General features: G+C 37.5%; 1 protein-coding gene across 5 annotated transcripts; it reads right to left on the minus strand.

Moving 5' to 3' along the window:
- Window positions 1-254: 254 nt before the first annotated feature.
- LOC131218891 (uncharacterized) lies at window positions 255-5513 on the minus strand. 5 transcript variants are annotated; one of them, XM_058213769.1, is made up of 6 exons: window positions 5371-5513; window positions 5075-5313; window positions 4295-4384; window positions 2825-2953; window positions 1288-1352; window positions 255-457 (listed from the first exon to the last, which is right to left on the minus strand). In XM_058213769.1, the coding sequence occupies exons 2-6, from the start codon at window positions 5109-5111 to the stop codon at window positions 395-397; spliced, it is 384 nt and encodes a 127-aa protein (XP_058069752.1). In that variant the 5' UTR covers window positions 5112-5313; window positions 5371-5513; the 3' UTR covers window positions 255-394. The 5 variants fall into 5 exon arrangements, 1 of the variants encoding a protein (XP_058069752.1); XR_009157906.1 differs by lacking the exons at window positions 2825-2953; window positions 4295-4384; window positions 5075-5313; window positions 5371-5513 and adding exons at window positions 551-723; window positions 1600-1675; window positions 1861-2816 and having other exon boundaries at window positions 263-457; XR_009157903.1 differs by lacking the exons at window positions 2825-2953; window positions 4295-4384; window positions 5075-5313; window positions 5371-5513 and adding exons at window positions 551-723; window positions 1861-2816 and having other exon boundaries at window positions 264-457; window positions 1288-1675.
- Between the last annotated feature and the right edge of the window lie 9729 nt (window positions 5514-15242).

Below are 15242 nucleotides of genomic sequence, written 5' to 3' on the forward strand. Positions count from 1 at the left end.
TACAAGATGGAATTTCTTTCTTTAGGAGATGGTCTATGAGCTATAAGAGATATTAAATCTGATGAGGAAGATAATGTAATAATATATATAATTCAATGAAAGATAATAAAAATCAACGTACAAAAATTAGCTTAAAAATTAGATTAAGAGAATTAAAACAATTAGCACAATCAGATTTTGTTACCCACTCTTCAATAGGAAATGATTTCACTTCTAGGTACAAACAAGTGCATGTGTGTGGTTGGGGTGTGATTGTTTGTTAAAAAGAAAAAACAATTGAGAAGACATGGTTATGGGAATATGTGACATGTGTTAAGTCAGCCTTGTGCCATGAATCACCTCTTTAATCTGGACTAATATGGGAATATGAACTAATATAGATGGGTAATGACGCTTACTCAAATGATGATGGAAATTGTGTCAGTCCACTAAATGGGCACCAGTGAACTCCAATTGGCTGCAAAAAGGAATTGAGAAGATGACATGGTTATGATCATCTTATCAGAGCAATTCTTGAGGAAGCCAATGCAATCAAAAGTGTAGTTTTAACCCCCCCTTTTATCTTTCAATACTACAAAAAACTGCACCCTGAATCACTCACACACGTTATGCAATCTTCACCAGCTCATCCAACCAGTAGGAGACTTAATCCAATTTCATACAAGAAATATGGAATCTCCATTTTCCTAACAATTGTAGGAATATGGTCTGTTCCAAGTAGTCCTTAAAAAACACATGCAACCACAAATTAGCACACTTGATTGATATCCAGATTGATGTAAATAGATGGAGAAACAACTATACTGATTTTGTGTGGATGAAGGTAAAAAAATGTAAGCTTAATTCAAAACTTTTGTGGCCCTTAATTTAAAACTTAATTTTGAACAGTCCTTAAAAGAAAGAGAAAAAAAAAACATCATTGCATATAGAGTACAAAGAAGTAGCATAGAGTACAACAAAACCTAACATCATTGCATGAACATAAAATACACAACTGAGTTAATTAATTCAACTGGGATTTGAGAATTGAAAGTAACAAAAATCAATGTAATTACTAAAAAAAATCCAACTTGTCCTATTTTTAATTTTTTTTACTGAATTCTATTGAATCCACCTAGTAGATTTCCCTGTTGATTTTGATTTTTCAAATATAGGTTAACCACGCCAGATATCAACTTGACATAAAAAAGCTCTAAGCAATAAGTGAATGAAATGGCAGCATTGATGACAATAAAAAACAAATAGCTGAATGAAATGGTAGCATTGATGTGAGAACAAAGCACATACCTTTTTTCTTGAAGCTCTTACAATGGCCTTTCTCCATCTAGCAAGGAAGTTGGAAACCAGCACGACTGATGCAACAAGTCAAGTCAATGGATGGAACTCCACAAGTATACAACCATGCATGATGGGGTGGAAAGAGTTACTCTGCAATACTCAGGCAGAGTAATGTAGAACACATTCAGAAAATAAGTTTGCGAGCTGATATTTAGTTGTAACGAAAAACTAACCTTAATTCAAACACTTGGACTACATTTAGATGCACAACCAAATCAAACAACAAACATGCGGCTCTTGATCAAGAGGAGAAAAGCAAACCTTAATGACAACTCCTACCAATCATAATGACCAAGCTCCCTAGTTATGACCTAAGTGATGCAGGCCATGGATTCAACTGTCACAAAAACATTGTACATTGTTGAAATATGTGGTGTAGAACATGGAAACAATATATTGACATACCCTATCATCTGCCAAATACAGATATGTCCTGTCTATAATAACATGTCGACTGTAAAATAAAATAAAAGAAGATCCATTATACTAAACTTTATTAATGAATACTTCATGCAGCCATACCTCCTAATGTAGGAATAAGTCCAAAGTGAAGCTCGGTCAACCCTAGTTGAGCAGTAGAGGTAGAAAGGCATGCATGGCAAACCTGTATGGTAAGAACCATCACCTCATACAAAGACATCTAAATCATCAACATCATCATCATTAAGCCTTATCCCAACTAATTGGGGTCGGCTACATTAATCCTTTTCCGCCATTCCATTCTAGCAAGGACCATTTCATATATAAACCATACAATAAATACATGTGAAAAGGAAAAAAAAAAAAACACATAACACATAAAAGTGACCATGCCAAATATACATATCCAACATAGTCCCTATCTAAAGCTCACTTAAATTTGAAGCTTTTGCCCATTCCATTATGCTTGATTTCGCCTTCTCAAGTACCCTCCAAAATTTGCCCACTTATATTTCTAAAGCAATGACTACCTTTCTCTCCAAAGTAACCACAGACCCACCAATGGAGCCATTCTCCACAAAGCCTTACCTACCTTGCCCAGTAGTTTCACTAGTATTTTTATTTCCCAATTTTCATGATATTCTAGTTAGTTATACTTTTCATGGTCTAGTTTTTGAGATTTTAAGCACCACTTTAATTTTATTATTAATAAAACATTTAGCTAATTTTCAGAAGAATTCTATTTCGAATTTAATTTCTTTTAGTTTTGAAAAATAAAGTATTAATAATCTTGCTCTACCAGAGTATCAAAGTTTCTCTATTTCTAAAAGGCAGAGAGCTTCGTCAAATAGAAGCCCAACAACATGTACCCAATGAAATCACTCGAACCCTTGTTTTTGGGTAAAATCCCTTCCCATGTCCTTCATCAAGTCAAAGTTTTAGCTCCTTCAAGCATATTGCATGGATAAATAAAATTCGTGCATCAGTATACATACAATTGCAAAAATAAAAAATATCCAATCCAGAAGTTGCTCTAGTCATGAAGCATAGAAGCTATGGATCTTACTTGAAGCAACAAGAAACAAGTTGTCATTGAGCTCGATCTTGGTGGGGAAAACAATGGCAATCCAACGAGGACAGCGACCATCTTCCTCTTTAAGTAGCTTCTTTATATTTGCATGAATAAATTGCAATCCTGAAATTTTCAAAGAAGAAGAGCTTATCAAGTTACAAAGCTTATACATGGTTAAACAATACAGAGCTATATATCTTTAAAAGAAAAGGAAAAAAAAAAAAAACAGATCTACGGTTAACATAAAATACAAACTACAAAACAGAGCCACATGATCCACTACCATAGCTGCACAAATCAAAGTTACACCACAAAGCCAATACAAGCCAGTCCAATAAATACAATATGGCATGTGTAAGATGCTTGGAGATGAATGGTAAGACAAGTATATATTAGAACCTTGCAATGGTCAATATTTGGATAGTCAAGTTATTTGACAAGTCACATGAATTCTTATCCATCCAATGTACATAATAAGAAACACAAAGGATGATAAAGGAAAACCAAGAAAGTTAACGAATCAACAAGATCTGAACTGCTCCCAAAGGTTCTAATATCAATTCAATAGCAAAAACCATAAAAGTCCTGCAGTAAACAACCTTAAATATCATACACCATAACCTAAAAGTTCCAACAAAATAATCCTTAATTCAAATAGATCCTCGACCATCATTCTCTAAGAATTTTCCAACACAAGGATCCCACTAGCCACTATAAATCAAACAATAACATAAAACAGGAACTTGCCAAATTACAACACTGTCTGACAATATAATGACTTTGAAAGTAAAATCAAAAGGGGACTTTTTAATGCAACAATATTGGCCAAGTAAGACAATTGATCCTACAACTTGGTCCACCAATTTGCTCATTTTTTTGGACATCACCTAAACTGATTTGTCAAAATGGATAGATTGGGTGGATAAAACACATACATCTAGAACAGTCAAATATATGGGAAACATCATGGAATGGGGAAGACTGCGGAGGTAGAGTATAGCATTTTGTGCTGATTTTGGATATTTTGGTAATGGGAATACATTATATGGTGGGGTTGAGTCTATATATCACATCATTGGCTGCAAAAAAAAAAAATATGAAGTGTTGGACCTGTCATGAGCTGATATAATGACCATCACAACCATTGTATTATTCAAGCTATCATATATTTGATATATTTAAATAAATAAATAAATAACATCACTGTCGTGATGTTCTTTAGGGAAAAAAATGGCGAGCTTTTCAAAACCTTAATAGTGCATAAGTTCATAGACATCCAGAGAATCATCAAACAAAAACTCATGACAGCAACAATAGTGATTTGGGAAGAAGAAATTGAACTTCTTAGTGAGATACAAACACGAATTTCATCATCATAGCCTTGTCCATTCTTATATGGAAGTATCTTTACTATTACAAAATGCAAAGTAGAGATGAAAAGAGAATTCTTATCAATTGCCTCACCAGAATAATGGAGTGCCTTTGTTGCGCAAGCCATTGGAAATCCCATTGATTCGAGTTCGCCAATCTTATCAACTTCCGAAACAGCCATCTCTGAAATTAAAAAGAAGAGATGCCAAAGGACTAGAGCTCTATCTCTAATTCATTCAAATTCATAAACTTCAAACAAAGCACTAAGGCCGCATTTGGAGATGTGCAATGAGGCGGAATTACACCAAGATAACTGACATGAAAATGTTTTAGACAGACATATTTTCCTCAAGGTGGCTAGAGTAGGACTACCATTATGACTTCCAGACATGGAGTCAATTAGATACAGTGAGCTTGTAGCAGCATGCATCTACATATTTTTCTTTTTTCTTTTTTTTCTCTTTTTTTTTGGAATTTCTTATATACAAACTATATAGAATAACTTAATAAAAGAATACTTATTCCATACACAAACTATGGAATTACTTCTACCCAAGCAAGATTTCTCCTAGGCATTTCATCAAATATCTAACAAGCATCATCCAAACAACCAAACTTGACAAGCCCATTTCATCAAATATCTAACAAGCATCATGTAATCGTACATGCCTTTCTTAAAACAACTTAATCTAAATCCTTCATTCTTAGTGACACAAACCATACTACATAAGGCCATAAACAAAAATTAATGCCTTCCCAAAAATCAAAGCAAATAGAAAAAAAAAAAAAAAAAAAAAAAAACATTGGATGTAATAAAAAATCAAAGGAATTGTGGCCTACAAGATGAATCAACTAGATCTATGAAGACCATACCTGTACAAATGCTGGCATGAATAAAAACCTTGAGCATGAATTTTTTTTCTATGAGGCTGGCATTTTAATCTAAAATTAGAATAGATTTTCACTCCATTAACATCGATTTCAAGAATCATGTGATTAAATCAGAACCCTAACCCTTATCTCAACCCCATTCGTCAATGCACTCAATGGATTCAACCTCCTGTGTGCGGAGATGGGTTACCGAGTTGCTGCAATTGAGCATAGCTAGCAGTCTGATCGAGAGAGAGAGAGAGAGAGAGAGAGAGAGAGAGAGAGAGAGAGAGAGATACCTTTTAGGGTTGTGAACTTGCTGCAGCCCGCGAGAATGGCAGCGAGATTGAGAGAGGGAGAGAGGGAAAGAGAGAGGGCGGAGGAGTGAGAGAGGGAGAGGGAAAGGGCGAACAAGAGAGGGAGAATGAGAGGGAGAGTGAAAGCAAGGACGGGGGTGAGGGATTTTGAGGGTGTTTTACCAAAAAAAAAGACCCCGTCAATGCCACTAGCGTGCCCAATTTGGGCGTCTTCTCACGGACGGACGCAGACGGTCCGGACAGGTGTTCCGTGGGGCCCACCATGATGTATTTGGTTAATCTATTCCAATCAATAATTTTAATAAATTATTTTAGTTTATGACACCAAGTTTTAGGTATATTTAAGGCCCAAGTGGACCATACGATAAGAAGCAACTGTAATTTAATATCCATGTTTCCTACCTTGTGGTCTACTTGAGCCTTCAAAATAGCTCATTTTTTTTTTCATCCTCTAACGTAATATTTACAAATATATAGACGGCTTAGATATAACATATAGTTTTTTATAGGCCTCATAGAGCCCCTTACAATACCATTAATTATTAATGGTGTATCAACTTTTTAGCTACGGATTAAAACCATAGTAACTATAGCTAAGGTTTATATCCGTAGCAAAAAAGTGACGTGGTCTGAATCCTTTGCCCCTCTTTTTGGTAGTGAATCTACTATGAAAATGAAAGTGCAATAGATAGATCAACTTCCAGATGCGAGAACCATTCCCAAAACCCTAGTTTCTCTCTAGAACAAGCCTCTCGATTATTTAATCCCGCATTACACCCATATATATAGTGTTTCACTCGAAATAGGAAACAAATCACGCAATTATACAAAATTGTGTGCACCATTAATCTAAACATTGATTGATCGACATCGATCGATCAAGCCCTCGATTAATTGAGCTCCCACGTTCGATCAGTTGAACATGCTCAAAAGTGTCCAAAGAGTTAACATGAATTTTTTGAATACTATCAATCGCTCAAACCTCTAAGGTTGATCGATCGAACTTGTCTAAAACTGCCCAAAGACCAATCTGTTGAATCCGGGGTTCACTTAATTAATTGAGCTGTCTGTTTGATTGATCGAAATCCTCTATTTTTGCACAGATTGAAGACATCCAAAAAACATCAATTTCATGTGACAGGTAAATGAAATTGCAATAGTTGCACTTTTTTATTATTGTACTCTCCTAAATGAATGGGCCAAACCTAGCGAGATAAATCTCATTTTCTTAATTATAAGACCCTTTTGTCCTTTTCTGATGTTAGAGCCGGTCGTAGACACTTTCATGGAAAAGATGGACCAGGGAAGGCCTGATTGGAGGTGGAAACAATCCGGACCGTCCGAACCTTAAATTAGTCGTATCTCACAAATTGAGACGAGTTTTTTGACATATTACATATGATTTGGGGTAGGAATGCATACTTAAGCCAACCAACCCTGCTTGCCCATGCTAGATTTCTGAGATTCCATTAGATCGACAGTCAAAAGTCCCGTTTAGTTTCGTTTTTAATACAAATAGTAAGTTTTAATTCAAATATAACTTTTGATCTTTGAGTTGTAAAAGTCATGCCCACCATGAAAAGGGCTTAGAAAAGTTGTTAGTCATGTTTTTAGGGTGTTTGAGTTAGAGTCTATGTCTAAAACTCCGTCCTAGGTTTGAGTTCTTTATTTAAAGAGATAGGCCTCATCACGTCCCTCCGTGCACCGTTTTCCTATCATTAATGTTCATAGATATTTCATTTTCTCCACCTTTCAACGGTCTTACATGAAAACATCCATGAAACAAAATTACAGTGATAATAACAATAGTATAGGAAAGAACGTAGATGATCTTAGAATAGAGAAAGGGAAAGCAATGAGTAAAATTATAATAATTATAAATTTATTTCTCTCATCTCTTATTACTTCTATATTTGACTAATGAGTAAAATCACATTAATGATTTTATTAGCAATCCAAACTAGTAAAAGAAAGGGAAAAAAAAGAAAAAGAAAAAGAAGAAGCCTAGAGCCAATCATGTATATGCGCAATCTTCTGCATCAATAAGGTTTCATCTTTGGATGTCAGCTCCTAAAGTCAAAATTCAGCTGGATCTACAACTCAGATGGGCCACACCACATGAAACAATGTGGATGGAATGCCAACCATAAGTTGGTTTATGAGGTCACCATGGCTTTCATCTTAAATGCAAAATGTAGCCAACATAAGATTTGTGTGTGAGGCCACCCTGACTTTCGTCTTAAATCAAACCCGTTAATCAGTGGCAGTCACCAGATGATCGGACAAGATATAAAAATCAGACCGTTAAAAAAAATTCATGCAGCCCGCACCCAGTAAACTTAGCAGTTTTGGGTGCAATACTACATTCTTCCCATTTGGCCACCATGACGACAGTTATTTATGAAAATGAAGGGCATTACATGGCCTAAGTCGAACCTTATTTGATCTGAGTTTGAGCTACAGCTTAAGCCCAAGCTGGGCCCGAGTTTTTTGCCCAATAGCTAATTGCAATGGACCTAAGCTTAAAGTAGGCCTAACGGCTAGGTTCGGCCCATTTTTTTATCATTGCCAGCAGATTTGGTTGCTAGGTTCGGCTGCTTGATTCTGATTCATTAGATCATGTTTTGGGTTGGGCCTAGACTTTCATTCTTGACAAGTCTTTGGTCCCCACTACAAGAAGCGACGTTGCATATGTTCCCACTACACACATGTGGCAATAATTAGCCATTCATCAGAGATACCGCAATGAACGTGATCTAAATCAAAATAGCCTGGTCCATTCATCAAGTGGGCTGCATAACATCGGATCAGCTTGTTTCTTTGATAAAGCTAGGGCCGTTGAATAGGCCCAACCCGTGAGGCCTGGCCCAATAGTTCAAAATTGGGCCGAAGACAACCCTAGGCCCGGCCCATTGCAGCCCTAGCCAGGGCATGTCTGCGATGTGCGAAATGTAATGTGTGGACTGGATCTCATACATATGCCAACTTGGCACTTGTTATGAATCACTAGGGGTGGCATTGGGCTGGGTTAGTATCAGCCAACAACTGGGCCAAAATTAATAGACCTCAAATTCAAGTGAGCCCAGCCCATTTAGTAATTTACCTTTGTTTGAGCCTAGGCCCACCTTCTAGCATCATAAGCGATACTGCTCTTAGGCTCAGATCGGGTCTTATAGTCAGGCCCCGACCGTTTATTAATCGGGCCAAAAATTCTGATCTATACCCAATCTATGGGCCCCACTTCCACATGAAAGTCCAAACCTGACGATCCCACCTCACCTCACTAAAGTTTTAAGTTGAGAAATTTACGACTGTCGATCCCACCTTTTATCCATTGGATATTCTTGAAGCAGTGCAAACTTAACATACGCACTTGGACCTCCTCGTACGGACGACAAATTCCAGGACGAAAATACCCCTCCATTTCACATAAACGGACTGGGTACTCCGCTTGCCACCAGCCAATGGTGGATCGTCGGTGGTCTGTGGGCCCCACCATGATGTATGCTTTTCATCCATGCCGTCCATATATTTTTCCAGATCATTTTATGATATGAGACAAAAAATGAGGTATATCCAAATCTTAAGTGTACCACATTACATGAAACAGTGTTGAATGAGCATCAACCATTAGAAATCCTCCCGTCTCAGTTGGGGCCCACTGTGTTGTTTGTGAGAAACCCTCCCCATATAAGTTCATTCATAGGGTCACAAAGACCTGGATGAAGAGGAAAAACAAATTTCATAATGATCCAAAACTTTTGTAACCCCTAAAAGGGTTTCAATGGTAAACATTCAATTCCCCACTGCCTTTTACAGTGTGGTCCACTTGATAGCTAGATCTGTCTTATTTTTCACCTCAAGCCTTAATACGAGTTCGCCAAATAGATGGATGGTTTGGATATAACACATACCTCATAATGGGACCCACAAAAATCGATGGGGATTACAATAGAAAAAGAAAAGAAAAGAAAAAAATGAAAACGAAGCCAGCGAGTTGGGGTCGAGACCCGGTCGACCGGGTCAGAGAACAAAAAATAAAATAAAATTGCAGCCAACGAGTTGGGGGCCCGGTCGACCGGGTCAGAGCTTGGCCTATCGCTACGGATTATAACTGTAGCCATAACTGTAGTGCTATGCACTTTTTTCTCTTTTTTATTTTTATTTTTTTATTTTTATTTTTTACATGGAGAACATTTCCCCCCTTACATTTTTCTATAATACATAATTATGTAAATATGTATATATAAGTATATAAAAATATTTTTCTATCTTTTAATTCATTTCTTTGTCTATTTATTCAACAAGCATATCTCCTAAACTAGAATGATTTACTTAAGTTACTATATATGATTTTGGGGTAGGAGATGCTAATTTAGCCAACCAACCTAGTTATTTTCCAAGATTCCATCGGATCGATGGTCAAAAATCTTATTTCATTCAGTTCGTGGTCAATTTCAATCACCTCGCGGTCGAGTTGGTTCGGGTTGAAAGTCGGGTGGGTTGGTTCGAGTTGGTGCTCAACCCTAACCCAACCCAAGTTTCCTATACCTAAACCTTGACCCAACCCAACCCAATCTTGGGTTGGGAATTCTCAACCCAAGCCCAACCCAAGAGGGCTCGACGGGTTGATTGGGTTGGTCGGGTGTATACGTGCTAATATTTTCGTTATTACATTAATTTATTATATTTCAATATAAGACTTATTTTTTGTATCTATGATTTTATTAATTATATATGTGATTATTCATCATAAAGAACTTCATTTTTTTCTTTTAAAAACCAAGCTAAAATATGGGACTACTCCTTTAAAAAGTCATGTAGCATAGCACACAATCTATTTTGGAGAGAGAAATCCGGCATATCTTGTTAGCATGAGTCCTTGGAAATGACGTGGACAAATGAGACCCGACATCACTAGTGTATCTTCTACATAAACAATCCACACTCAATTATAATTTATAAGTAACTAATATATTGATCGGGTTCGAGTTGGGTCGGGCAACCTGAGACCTCAACCCAAGCCCAACCTAAGTTTTATCGGGTTGGTGTTTGTATAGCCCAAGCTTGAGATTGGACCCGATATATCCTGCCCGAGCCCAACCCAATGTCGGGTCGGTCACGGGTCGATCGGGTTGAACTTGCACAACTTTCAGCCGTTCATGAAATTAAGCGGAGGAAATTAGAAAATCAGCAGAGCAAACTAGAAAATTAGCGGGGCAAATTAGGAAATCAGTGAGGCAAACTAAAAAATTAGCGGGGCAAACTAGAAAATCAGCGGGGCAAACTAGAAAATCAGCAAGGCAAACTAGGAAATCATCAAGGGAAACTAGAAAATCAGCGGGGCAAACTAGGAAATCAGCGAGGCAAACTAGGAAATCAGCGAGGCAAACTAAGAAATCAGCGAGGCAACTAGAAAATCAGCTGGGCAAACTAGGAAATCAGCGGGGCAAACATGAAATTTAGCGGGGCAAACTAGACAATCAGTGGGGCAAACTTAACAGATAATTTTATAACTTGAGCCGATAAATCTAAACGTATCCAATGTTCAAATGGACCACGCTCATTTTCATGTTTGCCCCGCTCATTTTCATGTTTGCCCGGCTCTTTTTCATGCTTGCCCTGCTCTTTTTCATGTTTGCCCCGCTTATTTTCATGCTTACCCCACTCATTTTCATGTTTGCTCCGTTCATTTTCATATTTGCCCCGCTCATTTTCATGCTTGCCCCCCTCTTTTTCATGCTTGTCTCGTACTTTTTCATGCTTGTCCCGCTCTTTTTCATGCTTGCCCCGCTCATAATTCAGTTTGTCCCGCTGTTTTTCTAGTTTGCCCCGCTCATACTTAAGTTTGCCCCGTTGTTTTTCTAATTTGCCCCGCTCATAATTCAGTTTGCCCCGCTGTTTTTCTAATTTGCCCCGCTCATAATTCAGTTTTCCCTACTGTTTTTCTAATTTGCCCCTCTCATAATTCAGTTTCCTCCGCTATTTTTCTAGTTTGCCCCGGTGTTTTTCTAGTTTGCCCCACTCATAATTCAGTTTGCCCTGCTCATACTTAAGTTTGCCCTGCTGTTTTTCTAGTTTGCCCCGCTCATATTTCAGTTTGCCCCGCTGTTTTTTAAGTTTGCCCCGCTGTTTTTCTAGTTTGCCCCGCTCATATTTCAGTTTGCCCCTCTTGGGTGGTAGACTCTTAGGAGTTTCAACACCCGGTCAAGCGTTCGAGTATCCGTAGGTGGTGAAATTCCACTAGTGTGAGTGTGTGGGGGTATGTGTTCATGTTTCCCCTACTAAATTTCATATTTTCCTCGATCAAATTTCTAATTTGCCCCACTCAATGTTTTCTCAAAGTGATCGTTTTTTATATATCGCAATAGAGAATTTCATCGTTTATAGTTGAAAAGAAGAGTCAAAAGAGATTTTCCAATCTGATGGAATATTGGAAAATAACTAGGTTGGTTGGCTAAATTAGCTTCTCCTACCCCAAAATCATATGTGGTAAGTAAATCATTCTAATTTATGAGATATGCTTGTTAAATAAATAGACAAAGAAATGAATTAAAAGTTAGAAAAATATTTTTATATACTTGTATATACATATTTACATAATTATGCATTAGAGAAAAATGTAAGGGGGAAGAAGTTCTCCATGTAAAAAATAAAAATTAAAAAAATAAATATAAAAAATGATATAAGACAAAAAATGAGACAAATCTAAAAAAAAATGAATTGACTACTCTCATTATGAGATCAGAAAAAAAAATTAGACAAATCTAAAAAAACAAGTGGGCAAGACAACAGACCCGGTCGACGGGGTCCCAACCCGGTCGACCCCAACTAGCTGATCCAGTTTATTAGGTCCTTGGACCAAGGTACCTATGGCTACGGATTCGCGGTACTTATGGCTACGGTTATAATCCGTAGCCATAGAGGCCGCTAAATCCGTAGCCATAGGCTGCCTTACTTAAAAACAAAACCAGCGAGTTGGGGTCGACCGGGTCAGAGCTTGGCCTGTGGCTACGGATTATAACTGTAGCCATAACTGTAGTGCTATATATTTTTTTCTCTTTTTTATTTTTATTTTTTACATGGAGAACATTTTCCCCCTTACATTTTTCTATAATACATAATTATATAAATATGTATATATAAGTATATAAAAATATTTTTCTATCTTTTAATTCATTTCTTTGTCTATTTATTTAACAAGCATATCTCCTAAATTAGAATGATTTACTTAACTTACCACATAAGATTTTGGGGGTAGGAGTTGCTAATTTAGCCAACCAACCTAGTTATTTTCCAAGATTCCATCGGGTCGATGGTCGAAAATCCATTTCATTTAGTTTGTGGTCAATTTCCCTTAGGTAATGTTTGGCCCTAGTGATATGGCAACCCCCAAATACGGGTTGATTCAAATTGAATTTTGACAGCTCAGTCAATGTCTCAAACAATCATTACAGAATGGGAGATTTAGTCACAAATAGCTTGGAAGCCTGTATTGCAGCATTTAGGAAGCACCTCAGTGTCTCTATAATTGTGGTGGCAGAGGCCATGGGTCTTCTTATCTGCCAAAGACTGGTGATGAAATTGGAAATTCAGAACATTGAAATTGAAGAAGACTTCGGACCTTGTCAGGCTCTATTTTGATGCAATCTCAAAAGGGGCTTTTGACGCCTAGCTGACGTTTTGAGCCAAACCTCTTCTCATGATGTGCATTTGGATGCACTTTTGTAAACCCCATTTTATCCCGCCACTTGTTGAAATCGACGCTAAAAAAAGCCCACTTGCCAAAAACCCATTGGCTTGCTTTTGCAGGAAAACCTCTTTTGAAAGTTGCATCCAAACAGGCCTCAAGTTGAAACCTTCGTGGTTAAATACTCAGTTTTCATCACAGTGAATTCCCTGTTCGTTGAGAATTTCCTGATTAAATCTTTAATGTTTTCCTTATCTAGATGGTCATGATTTTCTGCATTGTTGATTGATTCTAGATAGATTGAATGGTAGGGATATTCCAATTTTTGTCCTTTATAATGAGATCAGAAACAATCGTGGGATAACTTCTCAGTCTAATTGATATATGAATATTTTCATCAATTTTTATTTGAACATGTATCTTGGTAATGCTCAATGTAGTTGCTTTATCAGTCTACATTACTCCATCAAGTTCCTTTCTGGTATTTAAAACCAATCTACCAGTTTAGCTCAACCCGAGACTCAATGAGGTGAGTCGACTCAGATAGTATCTAGTGTTCTATCAAGTTTCTGAACACCGGCATGAAGACAAGCTGATATAGTTGCATGTTGTGGAAGTATTCTAAGATGCCGGATGTTTCAAGATATGCCACGCTGGCTGCTAAGAGGCCAACACTGAAATCATGGATTCAATCCCATCTTCTTTTGAGAAGGAGAAAAACCAAATCGGTGATTTTCATCGTGATGTTGGAAGGGAATTCATTTGATTCTGGATCAGGCTTGATTTTGTAGCTAGTAGTAGTTTGAAAGGAGAGCTTGTGCCCTCAGCTTGTTCCTCTCTCTCTCTCTCATGGCCACAACTTCACTAGGAATTAGTTTCTATCTAATCTTCTTTCCATCCGCCTTCATCAGGGATGGGTGTGTGTTTGAGATCAGTGTTTTTCATCAGGTAAGCCCCATCATATATGGTCTTATGACCCAAAAATCAGGCCAGTATGATCCTCATGTAGGCCAGACATCTACTCGAAATGGACGATCCAGTGGTCCAAATTTGACATATGTGTGGTCCACCTGAGGACTGGTCTGGGCTGATCATTGGGCCATGAGATATGCATTGGGGCTTGTCTGATTAATGACGGTCTGGATTTCTTGCACGTGTTCCCCATTGTCACATTGCATGTGCTGAGTCCCAAGAAAGTAGTAACTCTAACCCGATGGAATCTTGGAAAATAACTAGGTTGGTTGGCTCATTTGTTTTTTTATATTTCGACCATCGCCCCACTTGTTTTTTTAGATTTGTCTCATTTTTTATCTTATATCACAATGAGAGTAGTCAATTCATTTTTTTAAATTTGTCTCATTTTTTGTCTTATATCATAACGGGGCAAACATGAAAATCAGCAGGGCAAACCAGAAAATCAGCGGGGCAAACTAGAATATCAGTGGGGGATACTAGAAAATCAGCGAGGCAAACTAGAAAATCAGCGGGGCAAGCATGAAAATCAGTGGAGCAAACTAGAAAATCAGCGGGGGAAACATGAAAATCAGTGGGGCAAACTAGAAAATCAGCGAGGGATTCTAGAAAATCAGTGGGGCAAACTAGAAAATCAGCAGGGAAAACTAAAAAATCAGCGGGGCAAACTAGAAAATCAGCAGGGTAAACTAGAATATCAGCGGGGGATACTAGAAAATCAGCGGGACAAACTACAAAATCAGTGGGGGAAACTGGAAAATCATTGGGGTAAACTAGAAAATCAGTGGGGCAAACTAGAAAATCAGTAAAGCAAACAGTAATTTTAATGGGGACATGTAACTAGGTATGAATCATATATATCTAGAAAATGTCATTGGAAATTCTTAATATGTTATTTTCTTTCCAACTAAAGGGCCGCAATCATTGGCGAATGAGATAACGAACAGTGATTTTGATGGGGACATGTGCTGGGTGTCAAGAAATCGAGGGGTTCGTTTGTGAGATGGCTACCACTATACTCGGTTTGAATTGTAAAAGTATAAATATAAAACAGCGGGGCAAACTAGAAAATCAGCAGGCCAATCTCAAGCATTGAGTTCCATGTACATTGAATTTGATCGACGAGCATAGCGAGGCAAACGGAAAATATAGTGAGACAAAGTATAAAGTTCATTTCATCATCCACAAAAAT

Source organism: Magnolia sinica, chromosome 11 (genome assembly GCF_029962835.1).
Source record: "Magnolia sinica isolate HGM2019 chromosome 11, MsV1, whole genome shotgun sequence".
NCBI lineage: Eukaryota > Viridiplantae > Streptophyta > Magnoliopsida > Magnoliales > Magnoliaceae > Magnolia > Magnolia sinica.